Below are 23,161 nucleotides of genomic sequence, written 5' to 3'. Positions count from 1 at the left end.
TCTACAACCCTCCGCTGGAACACTCACACATTCTTGGCCTTGAACGCCTCAGCAAAATGCTGCACGCTACGGAGCAGAGCAAGGTCCAGGGTCATTGCTTCTACCTTGGCTTTATGCTGGAATGAGAGAAAATAAAGAGAGATGATAAATAACAGCAAGTTTAGTTCATGGTTTCAAGTTACAGCAAATGTGTTATGGAACATGTCGGAATTCCCCTGTTTAATATTAGACACCCAGAGAGAATATAAATCATCGGAATGAATGGAAGAACAGGGCTTTTACTGCCAAGTTCTGGGAGGATGTGAGGCTGGGATTCTGCTAAACCTACAAGGTGGGGGATAGGGATGGGGGTTGTGCCGTGTTTCACTCAACCGCACAAAAGAGGCTGCAAAGGGGCTTCAGGCTAACGTTATCTCCTCTCGATCTGCATCCTAAAAAGCTGTAAGGAGAGGGAAACACACAACAGGTCCTGGATGATGCAAAGATGCAGTGGACAGTATCCTAATTCCAAAAGCTGCCATCCAGGTTCTGAAGTAACTCCACCAAACCTGCATCGAGAATCAAAGCCAACTCCTTTACAGCAAGTACAAAAGCAGAAACACTCGCTTACGCCAACGGACTCTGACGGACCTAGAGCCCAAAGAGAACCCTGGCTTAGTAAACCCAGACAACTCTCTAAACAGGAGGAGCACATGCTGATGATAGGAATAATAATGGTCATAACGGCTACTGGGTATGGAGAGCCAACCACGGGCTGGGCATTTGCATACCGTCCCACTTATGGCTCATAACAACTCAAACACAGTGTTTTCCCCATTTGACAATGCAGCGTCTTACAAGAGATCACAGAGGTAAGAAACAGGGGGCAAGAAATGACCCCCAGGTCAATCTGGTGCAGAAGCCTAACTTCCCTCCTGGCAAAAAGCCAGGAGGACTGGAGAGGAAAGCATATGAAGCAGTTGCGTTCCACTGGCCACGTTCTTTATGGTATCATTCTAGAAGGACAGGTCTCCATGTTGCCCCTCCCACCTGTCTAATGTGTATGGGCCACTCCAAACTTTTATCAATCGGGGTGCACTTCGGCGTGTGAGGTTAAATACTATCACTTCTTAGACCTAGCTCCTCAAAAGGACAAGAAGCCAAGAACACAGGGCCACTTGCCTATTCAAATAAGAAGAGTCCCGTAAAACTAACTGTTGACTTGGGAATTCTAGTCTAGACTGTGATGCTTAAGTAAGATTAAGGAGAATAACATGATATCTCTAAGGCAATGAAGGGGGATGCAAATGGCACTGTCGGGAACAGCCTCTACTCTGAGTGTCCTGTTCAGGGATGGAAAGGACAGGAGCTGGGCTGAGATGTTCAGTGTTATCTGCAGCTGGTTCATCTTGGCCGCCAAGTCCTGGGCTCTAATCCAAGGCCTAAGCTTTGAGCACTAAACATCAGGCAGTGACGGCTAGGAAGCACACCCACTCTAGACCGTTTAACAGTGCCGAGCCTCAGTTTCCTAATCTGTAAAAACTGAGTATTAGTGATCTACTCATAGGTTTTAAGGATACAGGTTCATAAGCACCTAACATCCTGTCTGGAAGAGAAGGTATTTCATTAACCTAACTAGCAGAGAAGCTGTCTCTTGTGTCCAAGTCTTGCCCCGATGCCACCTGACAATAAATGGTGTTCAGTGTGGGTCACAGGCCAGCACAGCGGATAAAGGGATGGCAATCATGTCCAAAGATGCTCCCTGAAGGCCACATCAGACCAGATTATTAAGGGATGGGTCCTAAAGAATCCAAGTCATGTCTGCTAACAAAGCCCAGCTTAAACCCCAACAGCACATCCGTGGCAGAGGCAAACTGGCCAACAGAGATTTAAATTCCTGGTCTTGGGTAACAGTGGCAGATGCCCCAACGTGCAGATTTTGGAAGGAGGAGAAACATGAACGTTACCTAGGAAAAGGAGAAAATGCCAACATGTGGGTTGTTCGTTTCCCAAGTTCAGAAAATAATAGAGCTGAAGGGTATGCTATAAGGTGAGGCCACATCACTCCTTCTTATTTATATTATTATTATTATTATTTTTGAGACTGAGTCTTGCTCTATCGCCAGGCTTGAGTGCAGTGGCGCAATCTCGGCTCACTGCAACCTCCACCTCCCAGATTCAAGAGATTCTTCTGCCCCAGCCTCCCAAGTAGCTGGGACCACGGGTGTGTGCCACCACACCCAGCTAATTTTTTTGTATTTTTAGTAGAGACAGGGTTTCACCATCTTGGCCAGGAGTGGCCTCGATCTCCTGACCTTGTGATCCACCCGCCTCAGCCTCCCAAAGTGCTGGTATTACAGGCGTAAGCCACCGTACCCGGCCTATATTATTATTATTTTTTTTTTTTTAGTGATAGGCAGAATTTATTAAGCTTCTCCCATGTGATAGCACATAGTTTTAATTGCATCCAAAGTACTAACAAAAGCTCTAGCAATCAAGAATGGCAGCATGTTATTTTAAAACGATCAACACTTGTGGCTTTTAAAATTTGGTTTTCAAAAGGTAATTTATACTGAAGTAAATCTAACCATTTTTTCCTAAAAATGCTTTAGGTCACGCCAAGTTTACTCCAAGTAGGTAATGACTAACATTGCAGATGGAACCCATTTTTGAGGGGTGAACAGCCGACTGTTAGGTGAGGACAAGAGACTTAATCTGCCAAGGTGAGTCTCTTCCTCTATAAGGAAGGAGACTGCCACCACTAACAGTAAAGGCACTTGAGTGAAGTCACACTGTGTGCAAGGTGAAGACCTCCAGATGAGGGGCAGAACCCCACAAGCTGAGTAACTGATACTTATTCAAGGATTAAAAATCTTTTCCATGTGGACTATGTGTCAATGCCCCAGAGATACTGATGCCTCATCAACACAACTACTTAACTCGGCATTCAGAGTCAGCAAACAAAGTGACTTTTCATCTTCATTCCAAGTCCTCTGCTCCCTACCTCCTTTTACTCGGAGCATGACACTCACTGCCACAGTGCAGAGTCTTACAGAAATGTGAATGTATCGCAAGGGGAAAGGCGGCCATTCATTGCATTGCAGAGGGGGTGGTAAAGAAACTGTTCTGTTCAGCGAAGACCCCAGTGGAAACCCCAAGGGATATGAAAGCTACATATAAAAATGCACGTCCATTTCCTCCATAAAACAGGAAGTACATTCCCAGATGGTGACCCCCAAAGCAATATTTCAACAAAAATGATAGCACAGCGCATACATTCTTCTATATGAGTAACTTACAACTGGTCAGTTTTCTCCCCCATTCCCTTCAAAATAAAGCACAGAGCTGCCACTACCAGTACGAACCAAATCAGAACACATACCTCTAAGGGAAAAAGGGGTCACAAGCCATCAAGCAGTTCAACAGACTTATCCACAAGCTGTGGGTTACTAGGCTCCTGGGGATAGTGACTCAAGTCCACATGCTATTATTCAGGTAATTCTCTTGCCCTAGGTATCAGGTTTCCCGTTTCTGCTCCCAATCCTGAGAAACGGAGAGAAACCGGAGGCAGAACAGGAAGTCCAGGGGATGGAAAATGTAGCTTTTAAATTAGGGTGTGTTTATGTGTTTACATGTGTGTTAGGGGGTTTGCACTTTCGACTGTCTAACTTAGTAGCTTTACAGAACTGTTTGTAGCGGGACACACTCTATGTAAGAAGGTAATGGCTGACAGATTGCAAACAGAACCCATTTTTGAAGGGTGAAGTGCTGATTGTTAGGTAAAGATAACACATGTGATCCACCAAGGTGAGATTTCCTGCCAGGTCTGGCAGTGAATCTGCAACTGACCACAGTTCACTTTCTTGGTTTAACTCATGTTATTTTTGTTGTTAACTTTTATTTGAAACTAATTAGAGCTTCACAAAACATGGCCAAACAGGTATACAGAACACACCTATCCCCATCATCCAGCTTTCATCAAAAATACATCCTACATACAGACGGTGCATTAGCAAAACCTTGAGATCAACATCAGCACGACACAGTTCGCTAGACCATAGTCATTACTGGGATGTCACCTGCTGTGGTTTGGCTCTGTGTCCCTACCCAAATCTTACATTAAATTGTAATCCCCAGTATTAGAGGTGGGGCCTGATGGGAGGTGACTGGATCATGGAGCTGGTTAAAAACGATTTAGCACCATCCCCCTAGTGCTGTCTTCTGATAGAGGTGGCCTGAGGGCGCCTTTTTTATTATTATTATTTTTATTTTTTTGAGATGGAGTCTCGCTCTGTAGCCAGGTTGTAGTGCAGTGGTGTAATCTCGGCTCACTGCAACCTCCACCTCCCGGGTTCAAGCTATTCTCCTGCCTCAGCCTCCTGAGTAGCTGAGACTACAGGCATGCGCCACCACACCCAGCTAATTTTTGTATTTTTAATAGAGATGGGGTTTCACCATGTTAGCTAGAATGGTCTCGATCTCTTGACCTTGTGATCCGCCCACCTAGATCTCCCAAAGTGCTAGAATTACAGGCATGAGGTACCACGCCCAGCTGAAATCTGCTTTTTAAAGACAGTGTAGCACCTCTCCTCTCTCTTCCTCCCGCTCCCACTAAGTAAGATGTACCTGATTCCCCTTCTCCTGCTATGATCGGAAGCTTCCTGAGGCCTGCCTAGAAGCAGAAGCCTGTACAGCCCACAGAACCGGTAGCCAATTAAAACTGTTTTCTTGATAAATCACACATTCTCAGGTATGTTTATATAGCAGTGTGAGAACAAACCAATACAAGTTGAGATGCGTTTATCTTCTTTTGTTTGCTGTACTTTTGTGCGTAATTCTCTGACATTTTATCCTCTGTATGGATTCATATAACCATCACCACATTCAAGATACAGAACTGTGCCATCACCACCAAGCAAACCATGACTTTAATTTAGAAGTGTTAGAAGTAGACATCTAGAACATGAAAAGTTCAGGCCTCCTTTGGCCAAAGCCTGCTCTCTGCACTGACAAAACAAACCAACAAAAACCCCTTTAGTACATCAGAGTGGCCAATAAGGTGTGGTCTGACTTCCTTAGCAAGGCTCACATCCAATCAGGATGCACTTCAGTAAGAAACAATCCTCAAATCTCCATGACTGAAAACAACCCGGAAGTAACTCACTCACACTTCACACCCACCGCAGGTCAGCGGGCCCAGCTCATCATGGCCAGCCAGCACCCAGATGGATGGAACCTCTGTTGTCTATAACACCGCCAGCCTCTATGACATGTGGAAGAGAATGTGGTGAGCTGGCATCTCATCGCAAAGGCTTCCACTTAGCAGTGACTGATGTCACGTCTGCTCACATTTCATTGACAAAGTCACGCGGCTGTGTCTAGCTTCTAGAAGGTGCAACATGCCATGTGCCCAGAAAGAAGAGAAAGAAAAACAGATAGTGAGGAACAAGAATAATTAGTTCAGCCCATGACGTGGTCCCCGTCTACCTCTCTGGGCTTGTTTCAGATCCCCTCGTATTTCACACTCACATCCACTATAGAAAAAGGTCACTAAGACACATGAATATGGGCCATATAAAAAAGCATCTAAAATCCCATTGACTGGGCATAGTGGTGTGCACTTGCTATTCAGGAGGCTGAGGCAAGAGGCCCACTTGAATCTGGGAGGTCGAGGCTGCAGTGAGACGTTATCGCACTGCACTCCAGCCTAGGCAACAGAGCAAGACAGAGAGTGAAAAGGAAAAAGAACTCTCACCACCGTAAAATAAACTGGTAGCCTTCTATATATCTCTCCTTCCCTTTCTACCTGTATGTCTATCCATCTATCTTCCCATCTACCTATCCATTCATCCACCCATCCAATCATCTACCCTCCCACGTTTATTTAACAGAAAGAGGTTCATACTGAGATCACTTCATCTTGAAATGGTATAAAATGGCTCTCAGAATTTGCCTTCCCCAAATCCTCATTCTTCCTCCTGGTCACACCAGTATAAGCTCATCTCAGGCAAAACAGAAATGTTAGTGTATTTCAAATTATGTATACAGACTCCACTATCATTTTAAAACAGAGCCACGCAGGTGGCATCCCACAAGTGAAGCATCAGGCAATTTCTAGGAAGCTCAGAAACCCACCCGCTCCCAACACCCAGGGCTCAGCCAGAAAGACACAATCAAATAATCCAGGTACAGGTCTCCCAATTCCCTCGGATACAGGGGCACTCATCGGTAGCACAGTTCACTGACACCTTCAACACAAGTCTTCTTGATCTAGTCTTTATTAACTTTAAAACTGTCTTAGTGACTCAAGCCCCTCTGAGTGTAGAATCAAAGGGGTTTCTTGTTGTTACGCAACAGTGATCTCTAGTATTATTTTTTGACTATAAATCAGCCATGTGTGACTCTGACATGCTACTACCTGAATCCAAAGAAACCATGTGGGTGGGGGTGGTGTTTAAACAGAGAAATGGGGAGATACTATCATCTGCAGCTAAGACGCCAGAGCCAGGCTGCCCTGGAACCACAGCCCAGCATGGCCAACACACTGGCAACGTGACTTCAGGGAAGCTATTTGGATGTTCTGGGCTTCGGTTGCCTTAGTTATGAATGAGCATAATAGGATTGCGTTGTATAGTTACAGTGAGGATTAGATACCGTGTGTACAAAGTATGAGCCACACAATGGGCTCTCAATACAAGCTGCTAACATTGTTTTGAAGGCAACTGCTAAAATGTGATGGCCACTGTTTTCCAATAATGCCTATTAGTAACGGTGGGTGTCCCTTGTTTTTTTTGGGGGGGGGAGGTTATGGGCTCGGCAAATTACTGCTTCTTGTGTATTTAGTTTGTTCCTCTGTAAAGTGAGAATAGCAGCACCTGCCTTATTGAGAAGTGCGGTAATATATGTAAGGCACTTGGAGCAGAACATGACACCTGATCAGTAGTTTATAACTCTAGATCCTAATTATGACCGTGTACTGTTTCATTATTGTCATGATCATACAATGCGGAGGTGACTGCGGAATGGGTGATGACCCACTCAGCCTTATCCATGAAGAGTGCAATGCTTCGCTCTTCACAGCTTGGACTCAATGGGTCATCACTGGCCCATAAAAGTGATCTCAAAACAATGACCATGTGAGTCCTTGCACCCACCGCAGTTATGTACCCCTACAGCAACCTAGCAGGGTACAGTCATTATCATTCACCTCTTTCACAGATGGAGAAGCTGATGTTCAAAAGGCTCATGGACAGCTTGACCCAGATAGTAGCTGCAGAGCCATGATTCACACCAACGGAAGACTTCAGTCACTATTCTATATTCCATGATGTCCACACAATGCACCTGTCCTCTCACCTCCCATAACCCTCGTTGCCCCTTCGAAGCTCTCACAGCAGCTGAGACAAAGATCAGGGGAAACCGTCGGATCCATAACTGCCTCATGCTGTCCTGACCTTGGCAACCGATAGCCCAGGTACACTTCTCCCATCTCCCTTGGATACAGGGGCATTCATCGGTAGCACAGTCCACTGACACCTTCAATACACCAAGTCCCAAACAAGGGAGACAACATCCACAGGGGTAAATTCATTTATTCATTAACACTGCCTCTGAAGGTAAATGCATTACCCACAGATTAAATCTCCTTCTTCTTTTTCTTCTCCATCACTGCAACACTTCAAAAGGAACGCCTCAGACCTACATCATTTACAAACAATGGGAGGAGAAGAAATATCTCAAGTCAGTGGGCCTTTAGAACACAGGATAGGAGTAAGTCCAGTCATCAAACCTAGTTTTCTAAGCCACAAATTATTACCTTAAAATCTTCGTTAATTGTAAATTGCCTCGGAATTAGCTGGGAGGATACTGACACGTTCTCTCTCCTATCTGATTTCTTGCCATAGTGAACCAAAATAGCTGGTCTGCAGCCCAAGCTGCTGGGTCTCAGGGAGCATGCTTCAAAAATACTCCCATCTGGTGCACATGGGCCTTGCTTTCTCCACTTATCTCCCACAAAAGAATCCCTGGTACACACTTATGACACATCTAGCAACTCTTTGTTATACTGTGTTGAAAGCATCATCACAAAGGGGGTCAACAAAAGGAACACTTCGGTACAGTGCCTGGAGGTGGAAGAAGCCCAGATGCTCTAAATGGAAGTCCCGAGCGTGGCCTCCATTATGCCCAGAGGAAATGCTCTTTTAGCTGAGGGACGTGTCATACGCAACTGAGGAGGCAAGGGTTTCTATTTACAGGAAGTTAGCTATTCTGTGATCTCACCTAGGGGTACCAATCGATGCTGATTGGATGGCTATGTATCTACCCCTCCCTGACACATACGGAAAAACTTATTTCTGGAATCACATTTGCAAAGCTCTCATTTGCATGTATCTATTGATCATAAAAGCAACAAAAATAATGAGCACCTATGACATGGTTGTTTTTTATTGAACAGGAAATATCTTTTGAAGCATCTATAATTTTTCCCACTTTACAGATGAGAAAACAGAGGCTGACAGACGTTAAAGTGGCAAAGTGAGTAAGACACAGATCCGCATTTCCAACGGAGACGCAGCCAGTTTCAATGCGCATGCCAGCACAAGTTGCCACACTGTGCTGTACCGCTCATCACATTCCTCAACACCTAACACCGGAAAGCGCTGAAGAAATTAACATCACCTATATATCCTTGTTTGTGTCTATTTTATATCATATTTATTTTACCCACTTAGAATTTACAAGAGAAGTGTTACTGCTGAAGGAGAAGATGTAACCACGGCAATAATCTACACTCAGAACTTACTGCTAATGGCATCCTGCAAATTCTAATCCAATGGGCCTTAACTGTATTATGCTGATGTCTCTCACCCTTCCACTTTACATACTCTCCGCGCTGATTTTATGTTCTAAAACCTTAAATAGAAGTTGTCACATTTACAACAGCAAGAGACACTGGTGTTGAGCACAGTATCGACATGACATTATTCAGTGAATTACAATAGAGAGCCAACTAAACTGGCTTAATAAATCATCAACATCATCTGTGGGACTTCGTAACACTAATTTTTCTAGTATTATTTAACTGATGGTAATGGTGGCGATGGATGGCGCCATCTGCACTGGAAAATGCATGAGGACACACTTGCTTTATTGACTAGTGATTCTTTTATCTTAGTCAAACCCAAATCAGCATCATGTGTCAGCATGATGGGGAGTTTACCAATTTGTGCCAAGCCTAAAGATAAAAAGTGTTCCCTTATAAATGTTCTTTCTGATAGGATTTGCAGGAAAGGGGAGGATTCGAGAGTCTCTTCCCTGGCTCAACACATTTTCTTAGACACTTTGCTTTTTTCTTTTCTTTTCTTTTTTTCTAAAATGGCATTTCACTCTTGTTGCCCAGGCTGCAGTGCAATGGTGTGATCTTGGCTCACCACAACCTCCGCCTCCCAGGTTCAAACGATTCTCCTGCCTCAGCCTCCTGAGTAGCTGGGATTATGGGCATGCACCACCACACCTGGCTAATTTTGTATTTTTAGTAGAGCTGGGGTTTCTCCATGTTGGTCAGGCTGGTCTCAAACTCCCAACCTCAGGTGATCCGCCCACCTCGGCCTCCGAAAGTGCTGGGATTACAGGCATGAGCCATCGCATCCAACCCACTTTGCTTTTAAGAGGCAAACACACTTGGAAAGGATTCCTCACTTTAAAATACAGAACCACACCAAAAATGATCCCCACCAAAGCCCTGGATTTCTTTTGCTTTTTTTTTCCTTTGGAAGTCTTGAAGAACAGAGGTTGAGTTTGCCATTCCTCACCTTCAAATCAACCATCCACTGTCAACTTTCACTGCAGGCCCACCTCCCCTGCTCCAGTTCCCCTTCCTACGTCCCTCTGCCAAAATACACAAACATCCCGAATAAGAAAATCACGACAACTCTTCCCTCATTACATACAGGCCAAAATTTGTGCTTTGTGTTGCTGGAACTCAATTTATAAAATAACCGTGTCAATACCTATAGGTAATTGTAAGTCTATTCAAGGAGAAATTGCACGAGATAACAGCTTATTTAATTTGGTAGATGACTTACGTGCCACGGAAAGCAAAACTATTAAAAATGCTTATACAGTAATTGGCAATATTTTGCAATCCGGATAAAAAATGCTTATCTTGCCAGAAACTAACAAGAGAGTGAAAAAATTCCAAAACCTTCCAATTTCCCTCAATGCAATATATTCACTTTGCAGCTTAAAAACAGTTTAAGGAAGGACAGTGAATGACACAGGAGGTTGGCAGTCAACATGATTGTGCATTTATGCCTTGCTATTGAAGAAAGAGCCCTTTTTCATAGTGAATTTTTCATTCTAATGTAAGTGATGATTTACGTTAACTATAGGTAAAGCGTGGTTACATTTTCCTGAAGGATTGCAGGCAGGTAAAGAGGAGTACAATAAGTTGAAGCATAAAAGCTTTCTCTGTCATAATATTTATTATAATGGCATATAAAATAGCTGAAATAAATAATAGATGACTAAAGGTAAATTCATATGATAAAGAATCCTTCAGCAGACACCATTACTTTTGACTGCTCTAGTGTTATACACGGTTGAAGACTCTTAATAAACACGCCCTGTATCTTATGTAGGTACTGAAAACCTCAAAGAGGTGCTTAAAATGTAACACACTGGACATCAGCTAATTTACTGCATAATTACAGCCTCAACAGCAACAGTCTGTGTATTTTGAATATTTACTGGCCATGTTCTTAATGAAACTTGTTAAGCATTGGAACTCCCCACTTCGGGGAAGTCAATGATAAAAGAACAATCAATGCCCCCCACCTCCTTGATTCAGAAAGAGATGTGTAGCCCCAAACACAGAGATTTGGTACCTGGTGATTACTGCAAGTCAGTAGTGTTTAAATTGAATAAAAAGACCAAAACAAGATTTGTCTGTTCTGATCTAAAGGATTTTTACATTCCACACCGAGGACTTGTGAAGTCTGAATGATCCTCAAATGGAGGGAGATGGTGTTGGTTCCAGCTGTTGGAAGGGATAGTCCAGTGTGAGCGGAGTCGGCTCTGGCTCTCCACCACGGGCTGTCTAACCGCCAGCAGCGTGAGCGGAGTCGGCTCTGGCTCTCCACCACGGGCCGTCTAACCGCCAGCAGCGTGAGCGGAGTCGGCTCTGGCTCTCCACCACGGGCCATCTAACCACCAGCAGCGTGAGCGGAGTCGGCTCTGGCTCTCCACCACAGGCCATCTAACCGCTAGCAGACATCTACTGATGTCTGGAGACATTTCTGCTTGTTGCAACTTCTTGGAAAGTGAACTGGCATCTAGGTGGCAGAGGCCAGGGAGGCTACTCGACATCTTACAAGGCACAGGACAGCCTCCATAGCAAACAATTCTCTGTCCCCAGATATCAACAGTACTGAGGTTGTCTGCCTGTGTGTGGTCATAGGCACTTCAGTTCATTCTAAGTGATCTTCATCTATTTACACTTACCATTGGTTGTAAAAAATAATACTGGTTTGGCTGGGCCCGATAGCTCAGGCCTGTAATCCCAGCACTCTGTGAGGCTGAGGCAGACAGCTCATGAGGTCAGGAGTTCAAGACCAGCCTCGCCAAAATTGTGAAATCCCGTCTCTACTAAAAAATACAAAAATTAGCTGGGCATGGTGGCACGTGCCTATAATCCCAGCTACCTGGGAGGCCAAGGCAGGAGAATTGCTTAAACCGGGACCCAGGTGGTAGAAGTTTCAGTGAGCTGAGATCGCACCACTGCACTCCAGCCTGGGCTATAGAGCAAGACTCTGTCTCAAAAAAGACAAAAAAGAAAAAATAAATAAAATAAAACTGGCTCATTAAAGTACAAATAATACAGAAGTGGATAACCCATAAAGCGAAAACATCACCTGAGTCTTACTTCCCCAAGATAAGAAAAGTGACAGCCTGGTTGAAATCCCTCCAGAGTGTATTTTCTACACATGTAAAAACACGGTGTGACTTTTCCTAAAAACATAGTCTTGTAGTTCACGTGTTGCTTCACAACCTAGTTTTCCTCAATAATGCATCACTGAATATATCTAAACAGAGCTCTATGCCCATTGTTTTTAACCAGTATGTGCGGCCCACTATGAGAAAAATTAGCTGGCCATGGTGACATGTCCCATGCCAGCTAATTGGAAGGCTGAAGCAAAAGAATCACTTGAATCCAGGAGGCAGAGGTTGCAGTGAGCCACCATCATGCCACTGCACTCTAGCCTGGATGACAGAGCAAAACTCCATTTGAAAAAACAATAAAATAAAAAATAAAATCCTATAAACGTTACTCATTGTTTCTGTTGTAATTATTATTTTATGTTGTTTCCAGGTGGGTTTTTTGTTTGTTTTGTTTGCCACTGAAAAGAATGCTGCAATACATCTACTTAGCAAAATATAATCTTTTTCTGTAACATTAATTCCTGGAAGTAGAATCACTAGGTCAAGAAATACCCACATTTTAAATTTTGATAGATTTTTACTGAGGGTCCTCCAAAAAGATTACACCAATTTCCATTCCCAAGAACCCTGCAGGAGACTATGAAAGAAAAGCAAAACAACCAATAATTCACATTGACATTTACAGTAAATTAAAATATACAGTTTCCTATCTGTGTCTCTAGTACCTGATGCACAGTGAGTAGCACTGAGCACATTTTCAGGACAGGCTTTAATTTAGAAAATGAATGAGGGACTATATAACATACGATCAAACACGAGGAAAAGCCACAGTAGAAATAAAAGTAGGCTAGTCATATTGGCGGCAACAATATTCCATAAGCTCTTTGGAAACCTGGGCATCTCCTGATCTTCAGGCTGTCTGGCTGAACAATCATACTTGAAAACGAATCGAAGGAGGAACTGGCCTCTCTGAAGTTGGCCACGCTGCGCATGATGGAAATGTGTTTGGAATGCAGAGTATGCAGTAAACATGTAACAGTATCGTTATGCTTGAGAAGTGACCACGACAGTTATTTTTAATTTATAGATGAATCTAAAGAGAGATCTCTGTCAGAGTATCTGCAGGAGCAAAGCAGGATGTTTAACAGATACACTAGAAAATAGTCTTTAATGTGCCTCAGAAAAAAATAAGGTTTCCTGCTTACAATGGTTATCTGCAGATATGAGTTCCCATCATAATACAATGGTTATCTGCAGATATGAGTTCCCATCATAATACAATGGTTATCTGCAGATATGAGTTCCCATCATAATACGTGTAAAGACAGGAAAAGGAGTCACACACAGTGGCTCACACCTGTAATCCCAGTACTTTGGGAGGCTGAGGTAGGCAGGTCACCTGAGGTCAGGAGTTCGAGACCAGCCTGGATAACATAGTGAAACCCTAGTCTCTACTAAAAATTAAAAAATTTAAAAAAAATTAGCTGAGTGTGGTGGCACATGCCTGTAACCCCAGCTATTCTGGAGGCTGAGGCCTGAGAATCACTTGGACCCGGAACGTGGAGGTAGCAGTGAGCCAAGATTGTGCCACTATACTCCAGCCTGGGTGACAAAGGGAGACTCTGCCTCAAAAAAGAAAAAAAAAAGAGAGAGAGAGAAAGGTGAGGACTCAAAATACCATAAACACATAAACAGCCATCACAGTCAAGTGATAGCCACATTTTGTGCATCATTTGGTGCAGCTACAGGACCAAATAAATCACACTCGAAAATGAATTGAAGAAGGAAACAAAACAACAGTAATAAGAGAAATTTGTTTTATGGGAGGAAGGATTTCACTGAGCCTTTAAATCATGCATGGTCTGGCTTTGTTGATTAGAATGATAGTCATTAAATAACTTTATATGCTAAGAAAAAATTTAGACATGTATATTAGACTTTCAAGAGTAACAGGGACAGAAGAAAAGAGAAAGACAGAAAGGAAGAAAGGAAAAAAACATTAGCTTCCAAATGAGCAACAGGGAGGAGAAATGATGTATGGAATCACTCAGATAAAAAGAAATTTGATCAATCCAAAAATATGCCTCGTGGCTGGGCACAATGGCTTATGCCTATAATCCCTACATTTTAGGAGGCTGAGGCGGGTGGATCACTTGAGGTCAGGAGTTCGAGACCAGTCTGGCCAACATGGTGAAACCCCATCTCTATTAAAAATACAAAAATTAGCCAGGCCTGTTGGCATGTGCTTGTAATGCCAGCTACTCGCGAGGCTGAGGCAGGATTGCTTCAACTCAGGAGGCAGATTCAGCTGAGATCACGCCACGGCACTCCAGCCTCGGCAACAGTGAGAATCTGTATCAAAAAATACACACATATATTTCAAGAAACATTTAAAAATATTAAGAAAAACTTGTAGTGAAGAAACACAAAATGAAATACAAAATTTATTTCAAGTTTATCAATAATCATAAGAAACATGAATCAACTTATATTCACACATTAAAAGGCAGAAACTAACAGACTAGAATTTAAAGAATAGTTCTATGCTGTATAAAAAAGATACACTGCAGACAGAAAGAACCAGCGGTCCCTCAGAATAGTTCTTCCCATACTCTTCCACAATACGGGAAGAAAGGTTGACTAAACAGAAAGCTGCATTTCCTGACCTACACTGCACTGAACTGAGATATTTACATTTCCACTAATGGTCACTGAGCAAAAGAGAAGTAACTCCTGGGCTGTTTCTCATATGAATTGGGTTCCCCATACTTCCACCTTCCATGAGATAAACTTAAGTTATAATAAGTTCCTAGGGGACAATACGGCCACCAAATGAAATGAGCTTGGGTATCTTACTCACCAAATAGGCAAAGCCACCTGTCAGTCAGAGATACCCATGTGGACCGTGTCTTTACAATGGGAGACATTTGGTAAAACTACTCTGCCATAACTCAAAAGGTAGATCTAGTAACTACTGAGTCTGAAGCTCTAGGGAAGAGCCAGGATGTCAGTGTGTGCTGGCTGCTCCATGCTGCTTTGACTAAGATATTACAAGAAAGAGATGTGCTTTTGAAAAAAAGCATTGTCCAGCATGCAAGCAGAAATAACAGTTAGGACACGATGGAGTTGAAAAAGTCAATCGAGTCTGGAGTCCAAAAAGCATAAAATAAGCCTGCAAAAGTCTTTGAGAGACAAAATAGCCCATCACAGTTTCTGAGTTAATTCAAATAATTCAGCCCAGGAGCATTTATCAGATTAATGATGCTACTTTTCAAACCAAGCTTGTTACTCCAGATAGCCTCATGGTAGTTGCCACTGAGTTTAGAGAAAGGCTTGATGATAACAAATTAGAAAAATAAAGCAACTGCAGCTTCATGTCAAGGAAAGACTAGTGTGGCTACTACTCACGAATTAACTAGAAACAAATGGACCCGATGTGTCTGAATCCAGTAAGATCGTTAAAAAATTAAAGGCCGGGCCCAGTGGCTCACACCTGTAATCCCAGCACTTTGGGAGACTGAGGTGGGTGGCTCACGAGGTCAGGAGTTTGAGACCAGCATGGGCAACATGGCAAAACCCTGTCTCTACTAAAGATAGAAAAAATTAGCCGGGCGTGGTGGCTACTGGGCAGGTGGTTGGGGGTTGATGCTGAGGCAAGAGAATCCTTTGAAACCGGGAAGCAGAACAGAGGTTGCAGATCATGCCATTGCACTCCAACCTGGGCCACAAGGCGAGACTCCATCTCAAAAAAAAAAAAAAAGACTATTAAAAACTATATGGTGAAAAAAATTGATCTGACCTTAAAAGCCTATAACTGCTACAAACGACAAACTGAGCCTCAACCACGCAGCAGGAGGAAGTGGGCTGATAGCTGCCAGTGCCCCTAAGGAGAGTAACCCTACTCTAGTTCCAGGTCAGATGGGAGAATGGAGAATAATGGACAGGGTACTTCCCTCCAGAGAGCAGATTTAAGACCCGGATAAAGAATGCTCTCTTACTACAAGGTTCTTTACCTGCCCAGCAAGATGCTATCATTGACTGTCACGGAGCAGCAGGTTTCTCATTCTTTTCTTTTGAAAATGCTGATTTTGCTGCCAATGTGCTGTCTCTATACCACCTTCACCTTCTATTGTGCAGGGCAGCAGTGGGGTTCAAGGCACAAACAGGCTGCCTTTTTGAATGCCATAGGGCCATAAGGAACCACATTTAGGCAGAAAGGAGACCCTAGAATTTGCAAAGAATTAAAGAATTAAATGGGATTTTGAGACCTGCCTTTGGAAGAAAAGTGAATGTGTTCTCTGTGTGAGACTAAGGAAGCAAACCGTATTTGGTGTCCACATGTAAGGACTGTACAGAGACTACCAGCTGTTCCCAAGATCCCTGTGCCTTAGTTTTCAGGGAACTCAACAACATTCATCGCCCAGTCTCCTTCACAATCAGGCATAGCCGTGAGATTTAGAGGTGGCCAGTGGAACATAAATCTAAGTGAGATACACCTCTTCAAGGCCTAGCCCATAAAACACCCACATACATCATCTCCCATATGATCATGTCTACTTCCAGCCCCAATTCAGAGTCCAATAAGCACTGTTACAGAAGCTGGAAATAAATTACCATTTTGTTAAGCTATTGAAATATTGGAAAATATTTGTTCTAGCAGCTATCCTTACCTACCTAACACATGTGATTAAAACAGAAATAACAAAAGGTTATAAGAGGTAAAAGAAAAATATAAGAAAATTTTTGAAAGCAGAGCAGCTAGTCTAGCAAATATTACCATAAATAAAAATAAAATTTTAGGCAAAAAAAAAAAAAAAACACACTACAGATAAAAATGAATAATGCATGAGGGGAGAACAAGCAAGAATATATAACAGTCATGAACCTGCATGTTCCAAATAACACAGCCATAAACAGAAAGAATAGGTGGATTTAACAACCTTAGGGGAAGAGCTTAACTATTTATAATAGAAATAAGTAAAGTACAGAATATAGAGTATCTAGATCAAGTGGGCCAAAAATCAGTGAAAGAGTATAAATCATGTAAAAGAGCTATAGAACTATAGAACACTACACATAAAAATATGCATTCTTTCAATCACATATTCTTGAAATTAACCATGAGCCAGATCACAGAGGCAATTTCAACGTATTTCAAATTCCGGCCATCACAAAGGTCACTTTTTTTTTTTTTTTTTACTGTGATGTAGTTAAATTAGAAATGGAAAATAAATGGTTTTCATCTAAAAATGAAAAAGTTCAACCTATTTGCAGACTCAGAGCCAGGAAGTAGAAGCAGAGAAAATTTTTGAACAATGTCACATTCAACTGAAATTTGCAAAACAATGACATTGATGCTGAGGAACTGTGCATATCAACTTAGTAACTCATATACTTGAGAAAAATTACCTAGGCATATCAAAGATCATGTCACATACGCTAGTAATTAGTGTAAACGCTAATTAAAGGATGAAGAACAGCAAATAAAAAAGTGAGAATAAAAGCAAGCGATAATAAAAGAAAGGACAAAGTAAAAACAAAATAAGACCCATCAAAGTCTCAGGGCAAGCTGACCTCTTAACATTCTCTATCTCAGGAAACAACTTTTTAGAAATATTGGTCATCGGGCCAGGAGCGGTGGCTCACGCCTATAATCCCAGCACTTTGGGAGGCCGAGGTGGGTGGATCATGAGGTCAAGAGATCGAGACCATCCTGGTCAACAAAGTGAAACCCCGTCTCTACTAAAAATACAAAAATTAGCTGGGCATGGTGGCACGTGCCTGTAGTCCCAGCTACTCAGGAGGCTGAGGCAGGAGAATTGCTTGAACCCAGAAGGCGGAGGTTGCGGTGAGCAGAGATTGTGCCATTGCACTCCAGTCTGGGTAACAACAGCAAAACTCCGTCTCAAAAAAAAAAAGAAAAGAAAAGAAATATTGCTCGTCATCCACTTTATGTGCATCTCGATGAAACAGAAAACAAAAACGAAAAAAAAAAATAGGCTGAGAAAAACCAGCAGGGGGTTAAGAATGGATTACTCCCCGCCTAAAAAGTTTAAAGTTTAAAAGTTTATAGAGGAACTAAAACTCATCATATTGGCAGACGGTAAAGATCAGAATTTATCCCAAGGAAAATAATTAGTTATAAGGAAGGAAAACTTAGATGTTTCTCCCCGAATATGGAGAAAGACAAAAGATAGACATAATGAGAAGATTAAAAAATAAAGAGGACAGAATCCACAATTATATTCTAATAATTACAGATATACTTTAAAAACAGGCCAGAATAGGAATGGAAACATTAGAAATGACATTAAAAAAGAAATCACTGTAGATAGCATTGAAGTCCCCAGCATACCTCTTTCTCTTATTTCTCTTCTATTTCCCTTTCCCAGTATAAACGGTATTTTGATCCAATTACCAATATTAATAATGGGCAATTCTTACACAGTCCTCACTATGTTCTGAGCCCTGCTCTAAGAACATTTATATATGAATTCACCCATTCAACAGCTCTAAAGTAGGTAGTAACACCATCCCATCTTGCTAAGCAGGGAACTGAAGCTGAGATGAGTGAACTTGCCCAAGATCATAAAGATAGTAAGTTTTGGAGCAAAGATAAGCACCCAAATGGTCTGGCACCTAGATCCGTGCTTTTTTTCTTGAGAGATCATGCTCTGTCCCTCAGGCTAGAGTGCAGTGGTGAGATCTGGGCTGGTTGCAACCTCCAGCTCCAAAGTTTAAGTGATTCTCATGCCTCAGCCTCCCAAGTAGCTGGGACTACAGACACGTGCCACCACGCCTGGCTAATTTTTGTATTTTTTGTAGAGACGGGGTTTTGCCATGTTAGCCAGGCTGGTCTCAAACTCCTGGCCTCATGTGATCCACCCACCTAAATCTCCCAGAGCGCTGGGAGTACAGGCATGAGCCACTGCGCCGGGCCTGATGGTTTCCATTATGGCACTGAGCTGCCTCTATCACTCCTACATGAAAGACCATCACTATACACATTACTATACACATCTGTATCCACAAGCAACATATTTGTTGGCTTTCAGCAATTGTGTTTTATTGGATTTCTGATGTTGTTTATTAATCCTTCCCCAGAGAGAAACCTTTCTGGAGAAATGGGTCCACAACAGTACGGGAAAATCTATGTAATGAAAATGTTTGCCTCTTTGAGCTTTGCCCTGGCATCAGTGAGAAATCGGTCCAGCCCCCCAATATGGTGGTAGGTCCATTTGTGTGGCCAGCACGGGCTGGGTGAGCTGACCCTCCTTCTTTGTTGTGCCTCTGATACCTGACCCTGTCCTGTCCTGTGCACCCCTTCATTCTTAACCTATTTTGGTTCTTCGCTTTACTCTCTGGAGTAAGTCTTCCAGTAACTTAGTCAAGACAGCTAAATGGAAAGCTTTTCCTCAGTCTTTGTTTTCCACCTTTTTTTCCTGTTATTTCACACTTAAAAGATACCTCTGAGTATGAAAGGTGTGGCTTTCAGCATATTCACCGCAATATTATTCACCATCTTTCTGAACTTACTGTGACAGAGGAGAAATCTGACCTCACTGTGTAAACTCAGAATAATGTCTAGCACAGAGGAAGTCGCAAGCAAACGTTAGCTATGATATTCCTAATTTTTCACATGAATGGTGGGTTTTCTTTTAATGTGCATGTATCACAAGTTCAATGAGAAAAGCAGCTCTTTAGAAAAGAAAAAGGATAGAGGAAGAGAGAATTGAGAAAGAAAAGAGGACTGGGAGGGGATGAGAGGAGAAGAAAGAAATGGAGAGGGAGGGAGCCTGAGAAATGCAGAGAAAAGGCAGGCAGGGTGTCTATGAGGAGTGGCAGAGAGCAGCTGACACTTCCAGGAGACACAGAGCAGTGTCGGGATATCTTGTCCTGTCAGCGCATACGTGCAGCCAGCTGGCTGGGGCAGCGGCACAGGGCCAGGTTAGAATCTGGCTGGCTCTGTAGTCTCTTCTCCTGTGGCCAAACGGCACAAATGAATCGCGTTGGACAATTTTGCTAAAAGCCAGCTAAGTTACAGACTGCATGTGTTGCAAAGAGCATCCTAGGTAGCATTAGAGTGGGTAGGGGCAGGGAGGAGACGCCACCCTGCAAATGTCCATTAGAAGCCACTTCACCATGGCATGCATGTGAAAGCAGCTTGGCCTCAGTGCACGCTCTCCCTGTCTCTTCAATATTTATACACAGCGTCTTCCCTGTTCTCCTTGGCTTGAGGACATAGATGTTCTCTATGGGAAGAGCTTCTAGCATCTGCAGTGTGATCGGGTGATCCAGAGCTTTCACCACCTTAAAAAGAGGCTTCGGTACATTTGGTATATCGGGAAAACTAAAGGACAGCACGGACTTTAAGAGGCCACACTTCTTTCCAGGGTATCAGGTCTACAAGCATCCCCCAGAAGGGGATGTGGGGGAATTGTGGCTGAGAGCCACCTGTTCCAGTTAACCTGTCACCTGTCATCACTCATGTAGGACCTACCACATTCTTCTCTGTATAAATGTAAAAAACCCCATTACACTCATGCTAAAGACTTTGGAGAACCTACCCTCTGCTAATGGAAGGGGAGATTACAGACATGGCCATATTCTGCCCTACTGAGCCCTTTCAAAGTAGACGTAATGACTTCTAGTTTACAAACAAAGCAAAGGCCGAAAAATCATGTGAAATCTGCTCGAAAGTTGTAATTAGAAGCTGGCAGAACTGGGATGGTAGTTCTCCCTGCAGACTGAAAAGTCGATTCTCCTGGCAAAACAGAACCGCTGTCTCTATGCCACAACTTCCTCCCCAGCCCGGAAATTATCCTTGAGCCAGGAGATTATGAAGGAGCCACATCCATAAATACTTTACTTATAAAAATGTTGTTCTGTCCATGAAATCAAAACCTTTTACACCTTTTTTCTGTTTTATTCCCAGGGGTGTCCAATCTTTTGGCTTCCCTGGGTGACATTGAAAAATAATTATCCCAGGCCACACATCAAATAGTAATACACTAACCATAATGATAACTGATGAGCTAAAAAATAATGCAAAACAATCTCTTAATGTTTTAAGCAAATTTATAAATTTGTGTTGGGCCGCATTCAGAGCTGTCCTGGACCACAGGTGCCCACAGGCTACAGGTTAAACAAGTTTGATTTAGACCATTAAAATTCTAACTATTGTGATGGAATAAAACCACAGCTAATTTCAACTTTTCTCCTATATCCGTCGCCCAGGCTTTGGGTGAAGCAAGTCCGACAACCGAGTCAGGTACGATAGGAACTGTTTCTATATGTGTAGAGAGAAACTGCTAACACAACCACCTGCTCATTTTCAATTAATGGAACAGACTTTTCTTTCCAAATGGCCACGAGTCCTCTAGAACAGGGATTGGCAAAACTTTTCCCTAAAGGGCCAGATAGTATTTTAGGTTTTGCAAGTATCTCCCAAATACTCAGCTTTCATAGCATGAAAGCAAAAGTGGCCACAGACGATACATACATAAAGGGGTGAACCTGTGTTCCAGTAAAACTTATTTACAAAACCAGGTACTGGGCAGGAATTCTGCCCTGAAAAGCACAGTTAGCTGATCACTGTTTTAGAATAAGAGTATGTGCCCCTGAAGTCTAACGGTCTTATGATTAATATTATGTTTAGGTTCCAATGAATGCATGAGAAAAATGGAGAATGTGGTGCCATCCCTTAGAGCATCTGTTGTTTTATTACCCACTATTTGATGAAGTATCGAATAAACAGCATAACAGTCTTAAAGAACGCGAAGAGTGAGGGATGTGTGCATGGGCACAGGAGGGAGCATCTGTAAACATTCCCCCTTGCAAAATGTGTCTATTAAAGAATCTAAAAGTTTAACGGTATTATACTTCGTACATATCAGCATTAAATGGTTTCTGTCATTCCACATATCTTCCTGAACACGAAACGTTTTTTAAATGCATTTTGACATCTCTAGCAATTTACCAAAAATGATCAGTAGATTGAAGTAAGAGTTTCTAGACATTACCCATGTATGCCAATACCTGGGCATTTAGGGTGCTCAGAACAGATATTTTCCAATGGGCCCAAAGACGTATTCCCTGATCAACTCGTGATACTTTCCAGAATCTAGGAAAAGAAGCTTCTAATCACAAGTCCCATCTTGGCCACCTGGCACATGGGAATAATATTTCCATCCAGTTCATATGCATTTGTACTTCAAAAACCCAAACCAAACCAATGTTTCTCTAAGGAAAAGAGAACTATACACTTTCCTCTTTACTGGAGAAAAGAGACTTGCAAATAAAGACACAGAAATTTGGTGGGGGGGAAACCGGCACCGTGTAGGTGTGGCAGGCGGAAGTATACACAAAAAACAAAAGAATGAAATCAAGAAATAGAGAGACTGCTTACAGAAGAGTTAGTAATGAGGCCGTTTCTTCCATATCTGGGAATCTTTTCCTAATCTAAACGATAGCAGTAGATGAAAGGTAGTGGGCACTCTATAAAGCCACTTCAGAATGTGGAAAGAATTACAGGGAATGCTATCATTCAGGGAATTCCAGGATCCTGCTGGGGACAGCAAGTATGGACCTTCCAGCAGAAATCTGAGTCTGTTTGTCGTTACTGAAGTAATGTTCCACGTTGCCCAGATTCAGTTGCAAGCCTCATTGGGAAACACAGTTTCTTATTGGCAGGACGCTCCGTGTGCCAAGAATCCTAGCAAGCATCTGATTTACAGATATGTAAATATTTCTCAACAACAGAACCCACTAACCAGCAAGAACAAATGAAAAACACAAAATAAAAACACAACCACCAGCTAGCTCATGGGATTGGGTTCCTCCAGTGCTTTCAGTTCCATGAATGCGCTGAAGATGATGACACTAACGATGTCAGCAGATGACACACACCCACCAGTTACTCTTAGCAGGTGCTTAACTGGGCACTTGGCATTAACACTGATTTTTCTCTTCATCCTCAACATCTTCAGGAAGTAGGTATTAGCATCTTCATCTCACAAGTGAAGAAACGGGGAGCAAGAACCTGAACCCAAGTTTAAGTGACCCCAAAGAATCATCCACAGCTCGACCCATAGTACACATGACACACTATGACTTCAACTGTGCCTATCACAGACAAAAGGAAGGCTGGGGACCAGGGGCATCCTGGCAAAGGATGAAATTCCAGGTACCTAGACAGAAGGGGATAAAGACAAGAAAAATCAGAAAAAGGCCGAGACAACTG

General features: G+C 42.7%; 1 protein-coding gene across 22 annotated transcripts in view; it reads right to left on the bottom strand.

Moving 5' to 3' along the window:
* The window catches only part of WWOX (WW domain containing oxidoreductase), a 1,143,691-nt gene that overhangs the window by 839,515 nt on the left and 281,015 nt on the right, over positions 1-23,161 (bottom strand). For 19 of the 22 annotated variants that reach the window (XR_013530200.1, XR_013530201.1, XR_013530202.1 and 16 more), the window contains exon 6: positions 28-116. The exons of the other annotated variants lie outside the window; for them this stretch is intronic. Coding sequence is in view for 7 of the 19 variants with exons in the window: in XM_002761188.7 (XP_002761234.5) it covers positions 28-116 (89 nt within the window). In the remaining 12 variants the exon portion in view is untranslated. The remainder of the gene's footprint in view (positions 1-27; positions 117-23,161) is intronic. 22 annotated transcript variants of the gene reach the window in all.

Source organism: Callithrix jacchus, chromosome 20, assembly GCF_049354715.1.
Source record: "Callithrix jacchus isolate 240 chromosome 20, calJac240_pri, whole genome shotgun sequence".
Taxonomy (NCBI): domain Eukaryota; kingdom Metazoa; phylum Chordata; class Mammalia; order Primates; family Cebidae; genus Callithrix; species Callithrix jacchus.
The sequence above is the reverse complement of the archived record's forward strand: the minus strand, read 5'-3'. Positions and strand labels throughout refer to the sequence as shown.